This window comes from Gouania willdenowi, chromosome 17 (assembly GCF_900634775.1).
Source record: "Gouania willdenowi chromosome 17, fGouWil2.1, whole genome shotgun sequence".
Lineage (NCBI taxonomy): Eukaryota > Metazoa > Chordata > Actinopteri > Blenniiformes > Gobiesocidae > Gouania > Gouania willdenowi.
Window position 1 is genome coordinate 13,314,360 of NC_041060.1, and position 25,314 is coordinate 13,339,673.

The 25,314-nt window shown below is 39.8% G+C and overlaps 1 protein-coding gene across 2 annotated transcripts in view; it reads right to left on the reverse strand.

The window, feature by feature from the left end:
• The window catches only part of dab1b (DAB adaptor protein 1b), a 60,321-nt gene that overhangs the window by 10,436 nt on the left and 24,571 nt on the right, over window positions 1–25,314 (reverse strand). The window contains exons 2-9 of one of the 2 annotated variants that reach the window (XM_028473584.1): window positions 23,423–24,047; window positions 11,754–11,893; window positions 8,116–8,214; window positions 5,035–5,166; window positions 3,795–3,914; window positions 3,474–3,512; window positions 1,664–1,729; window positions 293–352 (exon numbers count right to left, since the gene is read on the reverse strand). In XM_028473584.1, the coding sequence (XP_028329385.1) occupies window positions 293–352; window positions 1,664–1,729; window positions 3,474–3,512; window positions 3,795–3,914; window positions 5,035–5,166; window positions 8,116–8,214; window positions 11,754–11,893; window positions 23,423–23,492 (726 nt within the window). In that variant the 5' untranslated portion in view covers window positions 23,493–24,047. The remainder of the gene's footprint in view (window positions 1–292; window positions 353–1,663; window positions 1,730–3,473; window positions 3,513–3,794; window positions 3,915–5,034; window positions 5,167–8,115; window positions 8,215–11,753; window positions 11,894–23,422; window positions 24,048–25,314) is intronic. The other variant, XM_028473585.1, reaches the window with a different exon arrangement.

The following is a 25,314-nucleotide window of genomic DNA, read 5'->3' on the forward strand; positions in this document are numbered from 1 at the left end:
ATCCTTTGAGGAAGACGGAGCAGCCACCCCTTCGTTTGTAGCTTCACAACTCACATTTTCTTATTCCTTGTGTGGGTTATGGATTTAAAGCCTGTGTTGGTTGACCAATTGCCTCTTCTTAACCCAGTTTAGCAGACTTCATATGACTGGGAGATATTTAATTTCCTTTAGTTGGAACACGTGATTTGATACTGGAGAGGTGGCTTAAGGCGCTTCCTACAAAAGAGGTCTTCGGGAGAGGTTTGCAAGTGATTTAATAAAGAAAGAAATCATAATAAATGAAAACACCTACAGTCATGAAATGGCGTTTTGGAACATCATAGATCCCTTCCTTCTGCTGACTGGTTGGGACCTGCGTTGGATTGGAGGTCGATTCAAATGGAAGAAACAAAGCAAGAACTTATTTTAGTTTTTTTTTTTTTATTATTATTATTGGTTGGGCATTTCATTAAAAACAAAAAAACAAAAAAGAAGTTAAACACAGGTCTATTAAATTTAAATACTCTCACTAAATTAATTTTAATCAGGCTATTTTTCCTTTTTTTGGAGGTGATTTTGGCTTTCAAAGCAACAGGATTATGCAAATTTTTCAGTTGTATTCTGAGATCAATATTGACTGCAGTCATTACCTGATAAAGGTGAGAACCAGATCTACAGGTATTATGAAAACGCACTGTGACTGCAAAACTGTCTCTGTTAATTCTTCTGCTTTCCTTCAACATGTCTATCAATCTGTTGCTGCCTTTCTTCCAAATGCTCCCACAGCTGGTTTACTCTTGGTTATGTTTTCCTCTCACCCATTGATCTCGTTTCACCGTGAGATCCAATGGCATGGACACTGATTAATGTCTCTCTCTCTCTCTGCATCTTTCATCTTCAGAGAAACGCAAGATGCAGAGAAGCAAGAAAGGGGACGGGGAGAAGGAGTAAAGAGCAGCAGGGCGGAGGGTGGGATTAAACTCTTCAATGCATCCCTGGAGCCCAAACCTGGTCCATCAAATGCTCTTAAATCAAAGGTCAGCATTGGATTGTTAAAAGGAACACTGGATGTGTACATGCTGTGAGAGTGCCATCGTGAGAAAACCAATGACCTTCACGTCAAAAAATGCACCCTGCTAAAAAATACATTTGCTAACAAATCAAATATGAGATTCAATCGTTTAAAAAATATATATATATTTGGACCAGTGGACCAGTGGAATCATGTTTTTGAGAAAATTATAAATTTAAAATATGTTTCATTTGATTTCATACTATGACATTATCATTCCTGATCCTGCTTTGAAATCCAAGAAAAAATAGCATTCATTTTTTTACTATCTGTAATAACAAGCTTATTTCTTTTTGTTTTAGCATGCAATTCAATTTCATTGTTAATGGTTAAATAGTAAACCGGGAAAAAAGAATACATGCAATTAATCTTTCCTTAGTATTAGGATTCTGACAACTGTGGCATTTACGTTTGAGAATACTCACATTTACTGCAAAAGCTCTCACAAAATGTGACAAAGTCAGCTGAATGCTAGGTTACAAGCTGGACATTATCTGCCCACACAAGCCTGAATTTCTAGAAGGTTATTCAGGATTAGTTAGAAAGAAAGAGAGAGAGAGAGAGAGAGAGAGAGAGAGGGTGGAAAAACGGGGGCATTGCTTGTCTTTGTACCTGATAAACGCTTTCCTCTGACTGGGGGCCACGGAGAGGTTCGTGTCCAGCCTCAAACACTATGTACTACAGAACAAAAGTGGTGGGCAAAGTATAGAGGCAGAAAGACGGATGAGGGGAAAAGAGAGGCAAAGAGGGAGAGAAAGAGAGAGGGAGAGAGAGATAGAAAGATAGGAGAGAGAGAGAGCGAGAGAGAGACATGACAAGAATAAGCAAAGGCACAGAGGAGTGAGGATGGCATCAAGTAGGGAAAAGTGAGAGAGAGAGAGAGAGAGAGAGAGAGAGAGAGAGAGAGAGAGAGAGAGAGAGAGAGATAAAGAGAGAGAGAGGAATTGGAAAGATAAAAAGAGGTGTCGGGTAGTGAGAAAAAAAGAGCACAAGTATAACAGGTCAGGCAATATTTCAAGGCAAAGAAGAAATCTTTATTAAAGATCTTGCCTCAACCTCAGCAAATAGATGCTCACCCTCTAATACCTGGAGGTATGAATACTTGCTTGATCTTCAAAATTGTCGTTATTTTTTTTTTCTTAAGTTGAAGTGAAAAGAGGGATCTTAGCTTACATCACAGAATAGTCTGACACTAAAGGAGAAGAGTTGAGATCCTGTTCTGTTTAAGATAGGATGAGACGATTACTGACATTTCAGCTGGAGACAGCTAGCTGACGGCTAATGCAAAAAAAGCTAAAATAATGAAAACTAGACAAAAAAGGCTTGCAGTTGTTTAGTTTGAAAATATGAAGAGAAACGTGTTAATCTCCAACTCAGAAACTTAATGTTATTTCATATTTCTTAGTTTTAGTTTCTAAGGCAGAAAATGATTTTTTTTTTTTTAAATTATTATAATTTTTCCATTACAGAAATGTTAAAATGATAGAAGCATTATTTTGAAAATAATAAACCAATAAAAAAGCCTGAACCTTAGTCTGGGGTTTTGGTTTTAGTTTGCTATCAATACAGGTACTACATTGTATCGTATCACAGGCTACCTCATACAAAATAAATCACTAGTAAGGTTTTGTTTTCCATTATTTACAAATCTTGAGCTCACCTGTTCTATTATTTGAAAATCTTCATAATGTCACCCTAATTTTCGACCTTTGTGCAAAACCCGATAAGCTAGTTTAGCGCCAGGCTATGCTAATAGGTCTTTGATCCAGATAGAGATTTGAAATACAGTTATAAGAGCTAAATTGATGTTAGATGTTAAACACAAAGTGTCAAACACGTTTTTAACATTCTGGCCTAAGGCCTGGAGTTTTGTCAACCAACATCATCATAAACTGAAGGCTGCAAATGGAATGACTTCATGTGAAAACACACTTCAAGAGCAAAGAACAGAGGTGATCTGGGAGGTGGTCGGACATACCACTGAACATAGATATATTAGGAGCTAACTCATGTTAGGAGTTAGTGTTGTCTGTATTCAGTGTGAGCGGACACAAAGAACCAAAATGATGCTCAGCCAAATAAATACACAGGGCACAAATAGACGGGGGAGACGGGGGTGTAACAACCAGTTGAGGTATTGTGGAGACATGTCTGGGTAAAATCAGAACATCGACACAGATCAACTTAAAGATCATGGTTTTACAACACTGCACTGGCAAATGGGAGTTGAATGGTTGAACAAAACTGTCCACGTGGATGGTCTACACATTAATACCAGAATGACAGTAGTATGACTCTTAACTGAAGCAGGTCAGTGATTTTCTAACTAAGGATTCAGTGTTTGAACCTTTGTTTGTAAAAGCTACCATAGAATCACAATGTGCAGGATGTTTGTTGATGCTCTAAGCTCCAACAGACCTACCTGGTAAACGGGATCATCCACTTCGTCCTCCAGAATGGTCTGTGTTTGTGGAACAGAAATTACATGAGAAATGCAGTTTTTCAGCTTTGTCGTAGATAGCAACTAAAAGTCTTAATGCTTAATGCTTAATGCAAAGACAGTGCTTCAAATGTTCAGACTAATTATCATTTCTTATAGTGCACAACACAACATATGAGCCCCAAACATAAAGATAGATAGTTGTGCACTCTAGCTATAAAATGTGAATTAAAGACTGGCCTGGTTTGAAATGTCTGATCTTGCCAAGACACTATACGGTGAGATTCCAGAGTCCAGTCCTACCTGGTAGACGGCCTGCTCACAGTGTTTGTCCTTCTGGGCTTTTTTCTCAATCTCCTCTCTCTGCTTGATGTCATAAATAAGCGTGAAGAGGTCTCGCAGATCAATGATTAGAGGCTCCGCCTGCATAAGCGTGTCGTAAAGAGAGAAGGAAGATACTGTGACTCTTTCTGAGACCGATAATTGATTCGCTATTAGTATTTGTTTGTCGTGTGGCCTCTAAACACGCAAAGCCTGGGTTTTCAGTTTGCTTAGTCCTTCAAGGTTTCACTGTGTATTTGCTTTGTAACAACTGATTACAGAGGGTGGGTAATAAGGTACTCTACAGAGCTAGATAAAGACAAAGGGCCCTATTTTGAGCAGCACAGAAAAGGAAGATGGCTGTGTTCCTCACTATAGAGTGCATTCGACCCTTTAGCAAGAACAACGGTGTCTGGACTATGCCGGTCCGTTGGGCCTGAGTTGGATTAGAGAGATGTTCGTTGATTGCATTTTCTCGCATTGCTGTCTAACAGTCTCTGTGCTGTGAGGTGAGAGGTGAAGCATTGCTTGGACACGGCAGGCTGACTACACCACACACTGTTACCAGTCCTCAGTCTGGTGAAGACGCCGGTGTTTTGAAACCTGTTCATGCAGGTGAACAATAGCACGGTGTCTGCAATCTGCACCGGATCCTGCCGATGTAAAACACCTTCTGTGATGCAAAGTCCATTTTCTAATCATAGTTCATGGTGCGCCATGTCCTCCAACTGGACTGCGCTGCAAAATCTCTTCACCACGCCTGATTTTTATGGATGCACAGGAAGCAATTCTTTACTCTGAGAAATCAGGCGTTGTGATCAAAATTCAGCGTAAAGCAAAATAGGGGCCAATGTCTTTTTGTGTGCGGTACATTGGAGGTTTGTTTTGGAGCGATGTTTTATGCTTGCAAATGTAATGTATTGTAATATGTATGATTTTGTGAGTGAGTAATGCCATTTTAATCAAATTTTGTATTTGTAAATGGTTTCTGTTGCATGTTTGCTATTTGGACCCCAGGAAGACGAGCTGGTTGCCATGGCACTAGCTAATGGGGATCCCCTAATAAACAAATAAGAAACTACTGAGGCCCAGCTATTAATAATGATGGTCTTTAATTTAACATTCATGATCAGAAATCCCTGAGCAGCTATAAATTGAGGGGCTTTAACAATGAAAGGATTTCCAGTTAGCAGAGACATGTCGATACAAGAAGTGTACTTACAGACTGTGCAGTCTTGATGGCCACAAACCTATGGTGGCCTTCTTTTCCATAAACATATCCAAAGGCTCTGTGGTCTCTGGTGTCCTTGGCAATATAGCTGATCTCATGGACTGAATGGTGATGCAGGAGAACCTTGATTAAAAAAAAGAGGTTGGAAGAATTAATTACCTGCATCTGTGAAGAGATCTATACGGAAATGCCACATCTGTTAAACATCTTCGTTATCTTTCAGACGTTAAAAAATGCAAAGCTGGATTTTGCTTGATTTGAAATTCGGTCTCGTTCTAAATGAGGCACGGAAGTGCACACAGTGTACCGTCAAAGTAGGTCAAACCCACTTTAAACATCTTAGCATATTGTTGAGCCAAATGCAACCAACCAACACAGAGTGAGCCTGAAACCGTCTGACAGAAGGCAGGAAGGCCCATGCAGGTTGAAATCAGTATCCCACCAGACTTTCTCACCACTATAGAAGCTGAAAGATCTTTAGATGCAATACAGACGTTTGTTCAACACAATTTCAGAGGACAGTAATTGGAAGTGATTTAACTGAGTCGTTTTCAGTATATGTTGTTAGACACATGGGGCGGTGCAATTTAGCTTTCACTTCTGCACACCCACCTGCAGTTCCTGAATAAGAAAACATAAGCCTATAGCAAATGTGAAGAGCTTTATTATGACTGAAACAGCCAGAAAGAGAATTGCTAATAGCGGCAAATAAAAATGTAAAATACAAAACTAATATGACTGGTGTACTTGATTCAGCAGAGATTCACGTCAACTTAACATAAAGTATTTCTATCTAAGTGCTTGCTGACACAGCTGGTGTTGGAGAGATCCCCAATTCAGCCCAAATAACTCAAGAGGGATATTATGAGTGGAGTGCAAATATACTGCCAGTAATCAGTAAATAAAATGGAGAGCATTAGGGGGCATGATTTGCAAAACGACAAATGAGCTTGTCAAGAGCCGGATAGCGGGTGGGTCATGGTGGGAGACTTAATGTGCTTTTTCATCTGAGACACACAAAAAAAATAGATGAGAGAATCACCAGCCGTCATTTTGAAAATTAAAGAAGATGAGTGTACTTTTGGTGGGGGGAGGGAATCGACTTTTTGAGGTTGGGTTTGAAAGCAACGGCACAAACGCTGCTGCATAATTATCAGTTTAGCACTAACGACCGACGAGGTGGAGCTGTGGTGTAATTAGCATTAGCAGCAATGATCATTAAGGAGTGGAAGTGAGTGCTAATTATCGGTTAGCACTGATGAGCGAAGTGGGCCCATCTAGTCAACACTGCACCACAGGATGGGGAGGCCCAAGCCCCTTGATCACACTCCGATGGAATTTGAAATATGGCAATGAATGAACCGCTGTTAATGCTCGTAAAGAGTTCGTAGTATGTAGAAAGCTTGTCACCTGAGGAAGCGGCCGCTTATTTAGGGGAACTCACTTTAAGTACAGGTGAACGATTGCGGGACCCATGCAGCGTTCCCGAAAACGAGCGGTCATGCGATGTGCGCTCCTGGCCCGATGTTCAATGGCCAGACATTTATACTGTACATATCTGATAGACAAACCCAGTGTAAATACAAAAAAAACCCTAAAAACATACAAGTCTCTAGGATGCTTATAAGTACTTAATATGAATGAGCAGGTAGGAGGGCTGCTGTACTCCTGTTACCGAAGGTTTCCGTGTATTTCCGCGTACTATGATCAGTTTCAACGGATGAGTTTCCATCTCTACATTAAGTCTTCTCCTCACTGCCTCACGTCTGCATATCAGTCCATTTACAGCTTTTTATTGTCACTTTTTACTGGATCCAGATTGAGATAGCGCTCCGTCCGCTCCCGTGCACCATCGCCTAAGCAGCGATTACGTTGACACGATCGCTTCTGAACAAAACGTAACGTAATGTTTCAGCGCTCTCTCTCTCTCTCTCTCCGTGTGTGCGTGTCAGATACGTCAGCTGTCAGCCTCTGTTTGATAGCACGCAACCATAAGTCTCGCCTATTCTTCTGAAAAGGGTGCCCACCAGCCGATATGTTGTAAATATTTGTGCAATCAACAACGCAACACGATGGCATTGTGTTGTTTTTATACGAAAACAAAAGTGTTTCAATTGCGTGCCGATGCTAGTACAGTGCAGTTCTCTGGTTGTTTTGCACTGAGCCTGCATGCACATGCACCTAATTTAGTATGCATACGTCACACAAAATGGGTCTATATGAAAGGACTGCTAAAAAAAAAACAGAAAACTCCTATTGTTGTCTTGCTTTGGCTTGATTATTGTCAATAGGGGAGTTTTTTCATTTGGGCTTTTGTTTGGGGGGAAGATTTACAGTTTCTATTTACTTAAGCAGTGTAAACACCAAACAATGGCAAACACTAGATTATCATAATGTCTTATAAGATTATCCTGTAATCTGATGTGTGTCAAGAGTGAATTTGTCCTGATAATTAGCTCTGAAATGGGTAAGGCCAATATTATTAAACAAGTTCAATATTTATGACCAAATCCTTGTATGTGGGGAAAGTTGGCATATGTGAAGTGGACCGGAATGTAGCCAAGTTGCAAGCTGACACTCGGAAATCGCAACTCAGAAATCAGCCTTTCCGAGTTTGGAATTTCAATATCTGAGTTCAGTGGTAGCACATTGAAATATATCAAATATGGCTGACCGCTGTAACATTAGACTTTTTTTCGACTTTACGGAGTAGGACGTCCGAATTCAGGGGGTGTTCCAAGAGATTTTTTCAAGTAGAAGGTCGGACGCAGGAAGATCAGTGTTTAGATAAAATCATTGTGTGGTGTGCTGTGTTGACCTTATCGGAGCTCAGCACACACAGTATGATCAAAACTGTTCTATGCCTGATTTCTTATCTCCATATGTGGGGTCTGTAACAGATGAAATATCTGTTCAGATTCAGAAAATGTATGTAGGCTACTCCACTTTGAGGTAACGATAGATTTAAGGTTTTGTAATCTCACACACTCTGGACGTCCTGCATTTCCGAGCAGCAGTTGGATCTCAGTACAAACTGGACATGCTAGGCCACGCTGGTGACTTATTACTCACCCCTGATCTTTCACAGTAGATCTTAATCCCACCGAAGGAGACCGTCAAGAAGACTCTCTGCTTGTGCTCTCCTTTGGAACGGGCCGAAGATGCCATTCCCTGCAGGAGATTAAAGCAAGCAACATGAGGAGACGAAAAGGATTTGAGCTCAAAGTGAGAGGGCGAATCCTCTTCTCTTTCCACTCAGGTGTGTGTGACACTAGGGTTGTTTGAGGCTTGAGTTTGATGAACAAAGTGATCTTGTATCTGTGTTTCCTTAAAAAGTCAATCACTAAGGAATTCACACATCGCTTTGTGCAGCAAGTCTTATTATTCCCGCCATTTTCCCCCCCAAGCATCCTGTTTTCCGTGCTATATCTTGAAGCAGTTCTCCTGCACTTCAGCGTGACATTGTTACACAAGCACTACCTAACAACAATAAGGTGAGATTTGCTGACAGAATGGATGGCGCTGCCGACCGACCAGCCCGTTCTGACGACTTTACAGAGTGCTGACTGAACAACCAGGCCAGCCTTTGAAGTACGTTTTTCCCATGAATGTCAGCAGATCCCCTTTTTTTTCCCTCTTCTACTCTCAGCTCTGATAAAGAAAATACTTCAAAATTCCACTGTCTTTTATTCAATTCAACCTGTGTGCTTGACATTTCTTTCATTGAACAATGCGTAAAAGAAAAAAGAAGGAAGAAGAAGAAAGAAGATAAGAGAAGAAGAAAGACTACCATCTGTGCTGAATCTGTCGAACAAAACTGCAGGGACTCTTTGATAACAAGTGCTGGCCCTCCTCTGTGGATCAGACAACTTACTTTTCCTAATTTTCTTTTGAAAGCGTTTGAGGCAGTGCAAGTGTTTCAAACTCCTGGTCACCACTAAATTCTTTATTATTGAATAAAAGAGAGGATTCCGTGAAGGGAAATCTAAATATACAGTCAGTAGAGGAAAGGCTTGCATGAGAAAAGTATAGAGAAGACACAAAGAGAGATGGATAATAAGCATGGGGATATTGAAAGAGATGAAGTGAGAAAGAGGCGTACAGGCTGCAGAATCAATGTCTGTTGTCAATCAGCCATTGGCTTCTCCATTTGGTGGATTAGTCCTCACGGCTGCGAGAAGCAGCTCAATAGAGACCCGTCCCCTCCTCTATCCCCTGTACAGATAATAACAGGTCTGTATTGACTACTTCATTGACTGTAACTGGCTGGTAGCTGGTGACTAAAGGGGAGTCACTTGGAGGGCACTGCAGAAATGTCAAATCAAGACATTGGAAAAAGTTTTTTTATTGGAAATATCACTTGGCTTGGATATGGGAGATGAGAGGCTTTGTCTACAGGCAATAAAGCAGTTTTCAGTGGAACTGCGCATTGATTTAAACCAAAAAAGTATGCGAGTAGATACTTAAAAATCTGCATATTCATCCCACAGACACCCACTGTAGAGAAAATAGGATAAGGATACATTTCAAAGGGAAGCAAACTGTACAATTTAGTGTTAAAAATGAAATAAACATTTGGTTTTTCTTCATATTTCTACAGTAAAATACTACTTTCTTTGAAAAACTGTTTTCTGATTTCACTCAGCTGACAATGATCACATAGTCTGGCTGTTTGTTATAGAGCAGTGCTTCCCAAACTTTTCACAATCCCGTACCCCATGTACCCCCTACCAATGTACACTTAATAATGTAATGCAGGGTTTTTCCACCTTGGGGTTGTGACCTCATGTGAGGTCTCCTGAAATGTCTTGTAATTTATTATAATAAAAAATACTGATAATTTTTTTTTTTCCTTAACACCACACACACAAAAAAAAAAAATCTAAAACAACTATTCTATATTTTCACATTCTTAAATATAAATCTTGTTCAAATAAAATGCTATGTAAAAATATGTGGGCTGAAGATGCCAATTTTTGATATAAAAATGGGGTCACGACCCAAAAAAAGGTTGGGAACCATTAATGTAATGTCACATACATTCTAGCCCTACAATGAAATGTGTCTCTAAATTTCACTTATCCTGTTGAGGAATACGTATAATAATATATGAATATGTAATATGTGGCAATACATTAAGGCTCCTGACTTCTGGTTGCATTATATTCTAGTTTCCAATTTTTATTTTTCATTCATGTACCCACTACAACAGTTTGCGTAGCGCTGGGGGTACCAGTACCCAACTTTGGAAACCTAGGTTGTAGAGAACCTCACAAAAAGGTGAAATTGACTTCATGTGTGAAAAATCACATCCCTTAAACACATTCATGAAATAAAAGCTTTCGCTCGATAGCAGGCATTGAGATGTTAGAAAGATGAATGAACCTCGATAGGATCCTAAATTGATTCAATTAAAAGGAGTTTGAAAGTAGGATAAGGAGACATCCTCTTATTCCTCAACTCCTCTAAATGCTTTTTGCAGAGCTGAACAACGTTAGGCAGGTTAATGATTCACAAAATGAAAGCCTCAGTTTGAATTACGACAACTTTGAAAGTACTTCATTTAAAGGAATACTGTGGTCAGCCCAGAAAACCACACCAATTACTTTGTCATCCCCAAATTTTGTAATGACATGCATACATCATGTGCGCTGGACGTTAATGGAAAAATGAATAAACCTTGATTTGGATTTTAAGACTTTGAATAAAACACTTGGTGAGTAGGAATAAAGGCCATTCAGGTTCCAATACAAAAGAACATTCTTGCACTGGAAATCATTATTGTGACAAATTAGTCAAACATTGTCAGTCCAACACAGGAACGACACAAAATGAAAGAAAATCTTCCAATTTCAGTTCAAGCACATTCACTCTTACAGTCAACGTAGAGACTTTAATACTCCTTGTTTTTCCCTGAGAGGAAAAACTACTACTAAGTATAATAGTTATGTCCAAGACCTGGATTTAAACAAAGACTTGGTCTTTCTTTGACCCACCAGGCATTAAGCAAAAAACATTTATTTTCCTGAATTATTATTATCATTTTAACGTCTTGGTACACCTAGGTTACACACCAATTCTAAATCATGTGAGGGATGTAATAAAGGTTTTTAAAGCCAGCTAACTGGCTGAGGAAAAGCCATATTCAACACAAATAACGTGAACATAAACCTTGCAACCTCCATTACTATTAATAAGAGTTAATTCCCCACATAGTCTATTTCTGCAGGGCAGAGAATGACCTCATTTTTTGTAACTTTCAGAAAAGAACAGTTGTTAAAATGTGATCTGGGTCATGTTATCACAGTTCACATATGTGCATAAATAAATATTTGTGGAGTTTGCACTGTAGTAAAAATAGCAGGCTATGAGTGACATGAGAAAACATGTAAGAGACATGGTAGGCAACTGGAGGTAAAGGTGGTGCATGGCAATGATGGTAATGGTGCTCATTTCATAGTGGGAGCTGCTGACTATATGAAAAGCTGCTAATGCTTTGCACGAGAAGTGAAACGTAAATGTGCAGCTGGTTTTTCATGACAATGAACTGTGATTTAATAGGGCTGGACTTTCATTTGTTCCATCCTGTCAGTTCATCCAAAGCTTCCATGAGTCAGACAAGCCCTCATGACTCATTCAACAGACAATATAGTCATGTCAATGCACACCTCTCCATATCTGCCTCAGTTCCTACAGGCAGTAGTCCTCACCTTCAGCTTCATCATGGAGTCCTGGCACAGCTTGTCCCCACGCGCAGATGTCACCTCATCAATCCCGATCAGCTTGGCCTTGTAGCGCAGCCCATCTCCGCGGAAACGCTTAATAAGGCCCGCCTCGGTGCGGTCTTGACCTGTGGTCCAAGAGAAAGATGAGAAGAGTGGTAATACAAAGATGGAAATAATGAACAGTAGTGTGATTATAGGTAACAAGGTTGTTGGAACTCAACTGAATCAAGCACCTTTAACGCCCTGCCCAGCTTGAGGTAATGTGTGTGTGTGTGTGTGTGTGTGTGTGTGTGTGTGTGTGTGTGTGTGTGTGTGTGTGTGTGTGTGTGTGTGTGTGTGTGTGTGTGTGTGTGTGTGTGTGTGTGTGTGCGTGTATGTGTGTGTGTGTGTGCGTGTGTGCGTGTGTGTGTGTGTGTGTGTGTGCAATCGGTGCCTTGTTATAAATATTTATGGAATAGCAAATGTAGAGTGAACTAGAAATTAGCAGCAGAGAGTAAACACTAAAGGAAAATTAGACTTGAAAATTAGAAAAGTGGGCGCCTCGAGCAATTGCACCAAATGAGAAAACAACTGGACGTTAAAAATGCTGCATACCTTAATAACCTAACAGTTTGCACTGAGGGGGATTCCAACAGCAATCTGCTACAGAGGGTTTTTTGGGGGTGCGTGTCCCGTCAGCAGTTCCCAGGGGTGCTATTGGTTGGTGAGAAACCAGCTTGAATGACCATTACTATTCAGAGGAATCATCTCGGTCCATCGCTCAGCCACAAACCGCCCAAGTGTACCATGGGTGATGGATGTTGGCTGGTGGCGGGATGGTGGCGTTAGCAGTGGGGGGTAATGAATGGGAGGTCCACAACCACAAGTCTGGATAGCCTCAGGCTTTCTTGTCATCCCCCAACCATCTCCATCACCCCCCTCCTGCTGATTACTCTGGCTGGGCAGCTACCATGACTTCTCCTTGACATTGACACCATTCTCATTCTTGTTCCATACTGTTGCATCATTCTGATTACGTGGCTGACAGCCTCAAACGTTGTAACGTACAACACTGTCCCATCGCCACCCAAGGAGTGTCTGCATAGGAGCCAAACACCGGTTCACCTCACAGCACTTCCACCAACCATGTAGCAGGAATTCAAATCAAGGTCACCAGCACCTTAGAGAATTTACACTTCTCGGGCTTCATCCTCATTCCAATCTAGGTCACGCGACTGTGGAACACATCACAGCTAAACACATTTAAGTAGCTGGTTAAGCTGGATATGAGAAGACTATATTTAACTAAGTGTGTAGGTCCAAGAGAATATTAAGGTTAAATTAGCTTCATATGCTCAGTATTACAACATTTATACGCACATCACATCAATCCAAACATATTTCTTTATCTAGCTCTGCAATTTTCAAGGAAAAAAAAAAAAGAAATATTAGAGAAATTGAAAATGACACATTAAGTCACAAGTGTCAAACTCATGGCCCAGGGGCCAAATCCGGCCGTTTTGAGCATCTAATTCGGCCAGCAGGAATCAGTAAAAACATGAATCAAAACATGAATCATTGTGTAAATGAAACTAAACAATATTTGCAGGGTCTCACAGTTTCCCCAGTGCTTATATTGCACAATTGCAGTCATTTCTAATGTAAAATAAAAACAAAAAATTCTTACATTTTTCTCAAATTATGACATATTTGCCTTACTTGAATAAAAATTGGTCACAAAATCTAGGTCCTGTTGGGACTGATATCTGTCACTAATTTCTTGGATAAGGTCGGTTTCTTACATATTTTGTATTTTATGTATACATAGAAGTGCAAACTGGGCCAAAAATAATGTTGAAATTACTTGTTTTCTTGGTTAAAATCTGTGGCCCACTTGAGATGAATCTGCTCCGTATTTGGCCCCTGAACTAAAATGAATTTGACACCCCTGCATTTGACACCTCCTTGAGGTTCTTTTTTTTTTTTTTTTTAATGCAAATGAACAATGGAGTTATTCGATCCAATGCAACTGCTAGTCTTGACTATGCTAACCCTTTTACTAATTCATGAAAGCACGACTCTCATAAGGGGGTAGGGCTTGACAATGCTTTAAACCTGGGTCGATAATTCCAACTTGTTTCCCCAACAGAGTGAAAACACTCCCTAATACATCAATTAAATGCACAGATATGCAGATGTAAAGTTTGGTGAATGAAAGGTGGTAACCTAAAGCTAGACTTCCACCTTAATAACTTCTCCTTTGGATTCAGCAGGTGCTTTTTTATTCTATCCTGGATTTGACAGATGATTTATCGCGTGATGCAAAATGCATGTTGCTCCAGTTGCATTTCAAAACCCAGTCATTTTATTCAGAGCAACTCTCTCAGAAGAGCTCTAACCAGATGTTCCTATGTCCCATTTTGTTTCTCTACATACAGCACACCATTTTCCCTTATTAACACTTCAAGGGAGATTTAGAGGTTTTAGCAGAGATCCTGAAAAAAGTCAGCCTTGCATACCAAATGAGAGTCTTGACTCAGTGGCATAACTCGTATATGCGACGTGCTTTGGGTTCAGATCAAAAAGAGCAAGTGTGCTGTATTTGAAAACTTAAGTGCTACGGGGCACGTTGTAACACACTATGGGGGGGAAGATGTGAGGAAGAGACGTTGTGTGTGTGTGTTTGTGGAGGGAGGTGACACATATTCCTCTGGCTTTGAGGATTTACAATTGCCCAAGGTTGAATGGTCCTCACAATGTTTCACGCCCACAAGCAGGATGCTCATAATTTTTCTGACATGAGGTTGCCTCAAGTATTGTCTACTGCCTGTTTCTATAAATCCTACATATGGACACAATCATGGAAACAGTATGGCTGCTGTTTGGGTGTCTTGGTGGTCTAAGGTAAGCGTTTGAATATTTGGCGCACTTTAATACTTGTCCAATCTTTTGTCTGATGAGTATTGGTGGAAACCATTCAATTTTCAGTGAGATTCTTCTCTTTTAGGAATTACGTCAAAGTACATCAGACAACCAGGTTTCTGGCCATTCAGAGATGGAAGTCAATGAATTCGCTTTTAAACAATCTCCAGTTTAAAAGACATGGAGTGAAAATTACGATCTCTGTCTTCGAAGCGTTTCAGTCTAAAAATCTCCAAAAACTGACCGGGATTGTATTTACAATAAGGCATTAATGTTTGTGTGATAAAAACTATGATTATTAGGAATATTAGATTTGTATTGGTCCAACAAAGCAAGGCAACATCAAGAAGCAATAAAAATAAATAATAAAAAAGACGCATCAAAATAATTATAACAGATCATTTAAAGTCCAAAGAAAATCAAATAAATACAGCTTTCATTACAGTGTTCCACAACAATCCATATTCTGTAAACGTAGTGAATATTTTTGATAACACCTAATGCATTTCAATCAATATTTTGTGGTTCTGCACGAGTGTCATCATCGTTTGCGTGACGTCGCACAAATGTTTCTAGAAGAAGTCGGGTTAATTTTTTCCCCAGACTTTATTGAGTAGGAGCTCCGACATCAGGGGGCCTTCCAATGCACTTCTTTCAAGTAGGAAGTAGGAAAATCCTAAATTCTTGTCTGGAACACATCATAATATCACCTGCACTTGCCATTTGTTGTGATTCAGTTTAGTATAGAGTGAGTGTGAGGCAGGGAGCAAATATCTTATGTTGACCAGTGAAGTTGCTTCAGTTGTTGAAAGCTGCATAAATGTTTCATCATCCAAATCCAAATCTGCAATGTGTTTTTAACTAAAATGATTAAAATAAAGACCTTCCACCTGCAGTAAAGACTTCAGACTTCCTCTTTCGGCGTGTCAGACAGAGTCTTGCTTTCTCTGCTCAGTGACTAATTTAATCTATTGAATCGTCACTACAAGTAGATCTCACCTTAGATATGCTGCGTCTCTTCCTGACTAACTTGCAAATCACGATAAGGACACTAAATGAGAAGAAACTGGTAAAACAATTAATTGTAAAGGTGGGGTGATATATCATGCAACAAGATACCACAATATTAAATAGTCACAAGATGTACCGGTATCGTCGAGGGTACGAGTGCTATTGCGATGGGGATTGGATCAAAAAAATCCACATGATCTACTACGCACCATGATTGTTATGATTTCTTTTCTGTTTTTTTTTTTAATCCCATTGAGTTGAAAAGGTCATACCAAGTATGTCTTTTTTCCTTTATGTAAATAATGTATCATCTTGTTAATGTGAGCCCATTATCTTTTACTCAGTGTATATCGTCCCACTCATAACTATACATGAGTAACTGTATAATCTCAGGAACTGATCTGATACCTGATAATCATTTTGATCCATTACTGACATCTGGTTGTAAGGAGACAAACACAGTCTAAATGAAAAAAACTTTTTATAACCATTAGACACAGAAGCTGCGACAAGAAAAGCCTTTCCTTGAATCAAATTCAGTTATAATTCTCCCTCTTCCATTATGTGCTTTCCTCTATGCATTTTTTTTAGGAATCTCTTGCTTTAAAGCCAACAGGTCTAGACCTGAAGTTCTCAGTGAGGACAGGTCACTATCTTTAATATATATCCTCTTTCATACTCTTTTCATAGATGTATTCTTGTCAAAATGAAGTTTTTCCAATTCACCAATGCCAGATGTATGAAATTGGTATTTTTCTTCAAACACAGCTTATCCCATTCAATGCCAAAATATGACTGTTGAATTTGGCATTATGAAAAAACCCTAAAAGTGACTTGAAGCTGAGATAGCCAGAATATCAGAAGCCTCCGAATCAGGCTCCATAATCTCCCACCTGACTCACGGGCTGTGTACTAGGGCCACAGAGAGAACAATTACTGTTAGCTCTGTTCCCCACTGTTTTCAGGGCTTGTCTCTGATCACAGTGTTGTATCTATCTTCTTTGCCACATGAGAATGGGGACAGAGAAGCGACAGATGGCAGCAGATGGAGAGTCAGAAGTGGCCCTCCAGGCATGAGGACTTGGCAAGAGCAAACTTTTTGTTGGGGATCTGGGAACGGATGCAAGTTAACCTATGAACCTCGAAGAGTCTCTGTCCGTGTCTGCTCATCTCTTTTCTATGCTCACACTCCAAAAGTTTGCATTCACACATGGGCAACAACACACTCAATTTTTAATTTTAAGTTGTGGCTGGATCTAGTCTTAATCGCTTGAAGAAAAACTTAGATTGAAGATTATATTTTAACCATAACCCAGCTTGAACGAGTCAACTCATTAGTTCATTGTTTTAAACCAGTCCCAAACTCAGCTCTGCTTTACTTTCTTTACTGGGTTTTGGAATCTCACTTATCGGAATTAGTGTCTTTCTATTTTAATTGGACAATACACATATCTTTCTCACATCAATATGAGAAAAATTACCAAGTATTAATGCTAAATAGGGTTAGTAATCCTAACCTAAAGTTTTTTTATCATCTTTTTTTACTTAAAGTGTTTTGAATATAACAGATCCAGAGTAAATGAAAAGTGGTTGAGACAGTAATGGATGAGACAACCAACACCTTGTAATTTTGGAAGTAAATGAAAATTATCTTTTGGTTCAACAGTTAATATTTGGTTTGATGGAGGATTTATTTTGTTATAATAAATAAACGCAACCTTATTTCCGCATTATTTCTGTTTCCTTGTCTTTTATCCCGGTTTTGTTATTGTTCCTTTCCCTTACTCCTCGACACCACCACAAGGAACGTAACAACCTGGATCACAGAGAACCATCAAAAACATCTTACACTACAGTTACACATTTACTCTTATGTAAGTGATTTGAGAAATGTATTTATTTTCAAACAAGAGCACTCAGAGAGCACACACTTCTGCCAAGCACCAAATATCCTCTTGGCCAGATATTGGCAGTTATCTGGATCAGTGATCCTGATCATGGTACCATGATCATTTACAGTCCTGTCACAGCCCGATCTCATCAGATCTGGGAAGCTAAGCAAGACCAGGCCTACTTAGTAGTTGAATGGGAGACCGCTGGGAATTCCATGTGTCACAGTGGGGCGACAGTTGCTCTAGTCATATCTGTCATTGTGTCCTTAGGCAAGAGACACTTCACCCACATGTTGGGTTTACCTTGATGGGGTAAATAGGGTCATGTGTCCTAAAGTTTGATCAATAATGAGATGTGAATTTTTGAAATTTCGCCAATGATGAGAGACAAAGATTTTTTGATTTTTGATTAAAAAAAACTGATCAAAAATTCATATATTGATCCGGAATCTTTCATAGCATAAGGCCTATCTTTGATTAAGATTTTGTCAAAATCCGTTCATTAATTGTGAGGTAATCCTGCTAAAAGACAATCAAACCTATTACTATTACTAAATATTACCTCATTGGTTGAGGAAATAACTATTTGAACATAGAATTTTGATTTTAACTGAAATCTGACCAAACACTTTGTGGATTTTTCAGATGAATTCAACATTGAAATAAAACGCCCAGACACTGAATTCCAAAATCCAAATTTGGGGTTTGTTCCCTTGATGAAGTGCATGGAATAGGTTATTAGCAAAAGCTGTTACGAGTGTATCCAATTGTGTACACAGTAAAAGAGTCTTAACCTAAATCTGTGTCTACTCTGTGTCTCTGTGTCCTTCGATCCTTGTCTGTCTTCATGAAGTGACTTTTATTTTCTTCACAGTTTACAGTAGGAGAGCAATAGTTGCTATGGAAACAGAGATAATTCACGCATGTAATGCATTTCTGTCTTTGGGTTAAGGGGAGATTCGGCCTTGCTATCACAGACTTTGCTGTTGCTGGATTGTATTTCTCCACACCATGAAGATAGTTGCATCCTCCGAAGTCTTAAAAACAATGTTACATATTTATAAAGCAGAATGAAAAAGGTTTGCATTCTGTTTTACAGAAGCAGATTTCCTTTCTCGCCTAGGTCCACCAAAGTGCAAACGTTCATGATTAATCTTTTGCTACCAAAAGTACACTTATTTTATGCCACTTAAGTAATCTACACTGTACAGTAATTCCTTTGTTGATCGTAGCTATCTGAACCAAACAAGCTACAGAGCTTAGCCTTCAAACTCAACAAACGAGTACAAAAAAATTATCATTGATGGTTTTCTATTTGGAAAGTTGGAAAAATGAGACACCATTGCTGGTTTGAAGATGGTCATTTCTGTGCAGAATTTCACAAAAACAAAGATGGTAATTGTTTCTATGTGTGTTTGTGAGTGTTAGTCTTGTATGGACTGGTGGTTTGTAGAACGTGTAGCCGTAAAAAGGTCCCAAAAGCTTGTAACAGGGTGTATTGAGGCTTGTAGTACTGTATAGTAATAATGCAAACAAAAAATTGTTTGTTTAAACTAAGAATGTTATATTGTTCTACTTTTAATGAACTTCAGAAGGTTTTTTTTTTAATGCTCAGTGTTAAATGCAGATACAGACTGAGCTTTAGGTCTGTACTCGCTCAGTTTTCATTTTGTTCTTATTACCCTAACCAAACAGGTCATATTCTCACCAGCATTTAATTGTTTGTACATCAAAAGTATGCAGTTTTTCATAAAATATGGGAGAAAATACAGATTATTTTACTCAGTTATGTTGGGTTAGTTCCTCAATTCCTCCACAAAGCTCCATCCAGATCAGATTCGGATTGCACATTTCGCCGCAACTTTTCAAAAAAGTGGGGGGGGGGGGGGGTCCATACATCTTGACCTACTGTATGGTTATTAATGGGGACAGAAATTTCTTCCAAGCCTTTAAAGTGTGAATGATCATGGTACCATGATCAGGATCACTGATCCAAATAACTGCCAATATCTGGTAAAGAGGATATTTGGTGCTTTCTGAGTGCACTTGTGTCAGCATGTAGTTAAAAAATGTAAAGATGCAGACCAACTGCAGAAGAAAAAATTTCAGGTTGTCCCGTCATCTGCACAAATATAAAACTAGTATATTACGTTTCGTATCTTTGCCAAGAAAAACATTGTTCTATATCTCAAACTGTCAATCTCTCAGGATGTTTTGCATATTACCCATGCAAACGTATGAAACATACCAAAATATGTACGTTCTCGCATTAGTTCATTCTTTTTTAATGTAAAGGACTATGTATTAGTACATGTATGTTTTTGGCCTGCTTTCTCATAAGTCCAGGTATATTCCTATTTGCTTCTAACATGCGATTTTGGTTTTTATTACCCAGGGACATCATAGACCTTGCTTTACCAGCTACTACTGAGTAAATGTTTCAAACAGAAATAAAAAGAAGCAAACATTTTTATATCGCCGTATCCAGTTGGGACACAGTCAGCGAGCTCCGTCAAATGCCACCGTGCAAATAATGCCATGCAATGTTTGGCTTAAAGGAGAGAAATAAATCCCTGTAAATTAATTAAAGACATCAATGGATGTTGTTACAAAGGATTTCATGTATAACATAAATGTCCAGCATTTTACTGTATTTATTCTAAGATATGTGGGGAAAACATCTGTGAGTTCTCTTGTAAGTCTTACACATAGGTGGATTATAACACTCTAAGCTCTTGGGTACTGCTCCATGAAAGAGTTTTCTTGCAAGTCATTTAGATTTACGGTAAACATACAAAAAGTGTTGCCATCAGTCGGACTCTCAGCGGTCTGCTATTAACACAAATGACTAAATCTTTCAAGTATGTTATGAAAAAAAGGTAACAACTATGACTTAAAGCAAAGGATTGGGTTTAGAAACCTAAAGTCCCATGGTTTGGACATGGAATGATTGTGAGAATGACAAGCTGCACAAAGGGAATGGGAGTTTGCACACTCCACAGTAGGTGATGATATGCAACTATTCAAGCCTCTAAAACCCAGCTGTTTATATGGATGCTTTCACCTAATTTATATGGATGAAATCCATGCTTTATCTAAATATCTTTCATCAGTCTGACCCTCAATTGCATCCTTAACCTGGTCCAACTGGCTAAAAAACCACCAGAGGCTATGTCGAATGACAGACTGAACACATTTATGTTGTCCAATTTCCATTTATATGGATCTAAAAAGGCATCTGTGCTGATTGTGACTGTGGTCCCTGCAGCACATGTGATTACCATTGTAATGTCAGGGACTAATAGCTACCTTCTGATGAGCCGCATGGCAATGGGCGTAACTGCTGCTTTGCCCCCCCCCCCTCTTCTTCCACTTAATCTAAATCAATGGGGCCTCCTTGAGCCAGGCCATTTATCTCAGCGAGCCGACAGAGCTAGTGAAACAGCCACACAGGACCTAGCCTCATGGCCTTGTTACAGTGAGCTTGCAGAAAGCAGATTTACTGGGCAAGCTGGTGAATCTTTATTCATGGCTGGAGAAACAAGGCAGAAGAAAGCTAAAATGGACAGAGGATAGGAAAAGAAAAAAAAAATCCTTGTTGTATCATTCCTCTCAGTCTCAGGGAATCTCTTGCTCTTACTGCCCCTGCCTCACTCTTTCTACTCCTAAGGCATTTCAATCCCATTTCAATCTTCCTGTGAATGCTCTAAAAAAGCCTCGTCCGATCACATCACTTATGCTGTTCATCAAAGCGACAGGGTGTGAATTACCCTGTCCATGAAACCCAAATCATGGAGCAACCAAACCCTGGGGCTACACAGAATAGCTGCTGCTACATCTGGGTCCATGGGATGAGACTAAGGGCTTCCTGGTAGACATTAGAACATGAACATTTTCATTACATAGAGCATTTTATGACCCAACGGATGTGTGTACCCCTCTAAAGCGTGGTACACACATAAAGATGATCTGGTAACACTTTACCCTGAAGTTTTATAAATAAGGCTGACATTACACTGTCATTATCTGTCATTAGCATGAATAAGGTGTCATGAAGGCTGTCATTAAGTGTCATTCGCTAAATTATGACACCTTTGGAGCTATGTTGGCCTTTTTGGGTTAGGTGGAGGGATCTAGTGGAGTTAGGTAGGTTTAGGGTTAAGGCCAGGTAAAGGAATGCTTTTTCTCAATGAGACCCCGTAGGGAGTTCTGAGCCCCTCCCCGTTAGATAGGGAATCAAAGGCAGGCATGGGCCAACGTTAAGGTTAAAGGTACCAAATTCTGCTATTTTTCACCCATCTCCATTTGTCCTAAGAACCCCAAAAACATAGTATTTGAGGTTTATTTTCCCAAACTCGCCTGTTTTCCAGAGTTTTAGCCTCTGAAAAGTGACTTTCTGAGCAAAGGGCTCTTTGGTGCCTGCTTATGCATATTCATGAACAGAAGTGTCTGAACACATATCACTGTGCCAATATGCCAAACCACAAGATACACTGGAAACCACATGAGCGGAGTACACCTCCACATGAACTGTAGGGGGCGGCTCAGACTCTCTTGACGTCATAAGAGTTTAAACCGGAGGAACCGCTCGTTTTTCAGAAGAGGACAGAGAAGCAGCTCAGAGAGCAGGTTCAGTGAGGATTGCTCAGAGATGCAGGAAGGAAGCCCAATAATACTTTGGGGGTGTTTTGATAAGGAATTAACATTGTAACATTGTTAAAAGCTCAAAAAAGTTGATTTGCATGATATACTGTATATAAGACCTTTAAAGCTGATACGGATCCGGAGTTTCTGAAAAATCTGTTTTGTATAATGCAAAAAAATACCCAACTAGTGTTTTACTAGACTGGTCATTCATATACTATAATGTATAAGTCATCCATAGACCCTTATACAAATGCAAGAAAGCGCCAACTTCGCCCAGCCAATAGGCTTCGACTTCCTGGAGCGGGCCACTGTCAATCAAAGTGAATGCGCATGCACCGTCACAACAGCAAACAGGTATCACTAAGGAGCTAGCGTCATGGAGGAGCACTTTGAAACTCCAGTTACTCATTCCATGATTGCCAAAGTATAAAGCTTCTACTAAAAAAGAAAGGCTTGACAGTCAAGGACAGCCTTCATGACACCTTATTTATGCTAATGACAGTGTAATGTCATAATAATGATAGTGTAATGTCACCCATTTTTGTCCATATCCACCTTCCCAACCAAGGATGGAAAACTCATGATTTTCTTATGTTTTATGAAATTATCCTATAAGGTTATCCTGTGGTCTGATGTGTGTTAAAAGTGAACTTGTCCTGATAATCAGCTCCAAAACGGGTCAAGCCCGACAGTCGTAAATATTAAACTTGTTGAATATTCACAACCAAAACTCCTTGTGTGTGTGTGGGGAAAGCTGAAAACTCCCGACTCATGATCCCACCATTTGTGACGTAGACCAAAATGTAGCCAATCAAGAAGCGAGCTGACTAAGAAACATGTAATGCTGCGTTCAAGGCAATTTTGAACTCTGCATTTCCCAGTTGAATGATCCGATCACTGAGTTCAATCGAGTTTAGTTGCAGCTCGTTGAAATATTTAAAACATGGCTGACCTCCGGTGGCGTTACATCTCACTTTTTCAAATAGGAGGTTGGAAAGTCCTGAGTTCCGAGTTGCTTGGAACGCCACATTAAGTCATGTTGTTAGATCTCATTTGAGTGATTTCTAGCTTAGAGAGGAAGTGGTGGTGGTGGAACAGAATCATTATGTGTGGTGTGCTATGTTGTTTGTGATTATCAGAGCACACTACACACAGTACGATCCAAACTGTTAAATGCAAATATGAAGAAAGTTTATCACATACTTTTAATCCTCCTGGACTCCCTGCGATGGATGGTTTTTACACCCGCCTGGATCTCGGCCTCTGCTGACATCCTCCACTACTGAATCCCTTGTCCTGCTCACAGCAGATCCACCATGGGTTAGCAGTAGCAGTACGCTAGATAATCCTGCCAGTGTCCAGTTTCGATAACTTTACTTGTTTCTTCTCACAGTCGCGCCTTTGTGAGAAAAATGTCTTTGAAATTCATATTGAGATATTGAGGACTCCTCAATAGATGAAGATCCTGCATTGATGAACCCCCCCTCCTCTGTCACTGCTGGCCCATGGTGTTTGAGTAATGTTGAACAAACATGAAAAGGATGATTGAATTACGAGCCGAAGATCCTCTCGAGAGTATTTTCACATCCGATTTGACATCTTCAGGTGTGAAGTGCAGCTCTATCCCTGAAGGTCAAGAATCACGTGGTCCAATGTTGCTCTTTTTAAAGGGTTCACCTATTGCTCAGGAGTAATTCCCCTCATGCGCGTCGGCAAGATTGATTGAATCAAATATTGTTCCTCAGAGTAGGTCGGGATTTGATGTTGTTCTTTGGTTGAGCCCCTCAGATGGAGTTGGACAGCTCATCACAGTCATTTGCTTTGAGTGCTGCAAGACAAAAACATGGATGACGGTTAATGTGAAGCAGTAGGTAGATAGAAGAAATAACACATTATTCTTCATCACTCAGTGCATTATTAATTCAACATAAAATGACAGGCACTGATTAAAGAAATCAACAAAGATGGTATTATCTCTTCTTTATTATCAATCTTTGATGAGGGAGTGAAAAATGCTCACTGTTCACTGCCTACCCCGGAGAAGACCTGTGGTAAAATACTTAACGCTGATGTTTTATGTACTGTTCATGGGTAAATACAGAACATCAAAGCATGACCAATGTTACTGTGCATGCAAGGGAAAATTATCAAAAGATAGATTGTTGATGCTTCAAGCTCAGCCCAACGGCAACGAGGGAAAGAAAAGAAGCCGGCAGCAATAAATGACACACTGTTTCAAAGCAAGCTGCAGTGGGAAATCTGGCAAGGTTGTTAATTAACTGAAAATCCCCACGCCCCCACACCCCCAACATAGTGGCAATGCCAAACTGGCACCCTTTCTTATTGGCGTGGTGATATACCATTGTTGGAGAAACTCTCTGCATCCATATCCTTGTCTGAAAATGCTCCTATATAACAAACAATAATCTATCATCTTCTCAAATGACATTGTATGACTTTGTCACTCTATGTGAGGATCATTAATAACACTATAAGGCTGCTTAGTGTTTGAATTGTTGATACATATGATGGGAAAAGAGGAGGAGCTCCAAGCATTAGCAGGTTTGGAAAAAAAATGGGGTTATTAAAGGTGGAGTCCACAATTCTGTTCTGAAGCATTTTTTGTTATACTGGGTAAAATGGTCATTTGAACCAGGGGGTTATCAATACAGTATTCAGAAAAAGGAAGGACAAGAATCAGACTTTTACAGCAGCTGACCACTCCCTGCCATTCGGTCAAAATGGAAATAACCAATTAGGTGCCTTCATTTCTCATCCTTCCATGTCCCCTTCTGTCCCTCCCTTCTCCTGCATACACAGTCATCACATGATACCGTTCCTGGAAATAAAGAAATGAAGATCTGAAGAGCATGAAAAGTTATGCAGAGGTTGCTGCCTTTTTGTTGGACAGGTTAGTGTTTGTTTTGCTTCGAGGGAATTTAATGTTTTTATACCAAATGCAAATTCAAGCTTGAGGGGGCGTGACTTTGGACAAAGTCCCAACGGGAGCATACTGCAATGGCAGGAGCGGGTGGTGCACAGAAGAGGTTTTGCTCGCTCAAATCATGCTACCATTCCAACATTATGGACTGCAC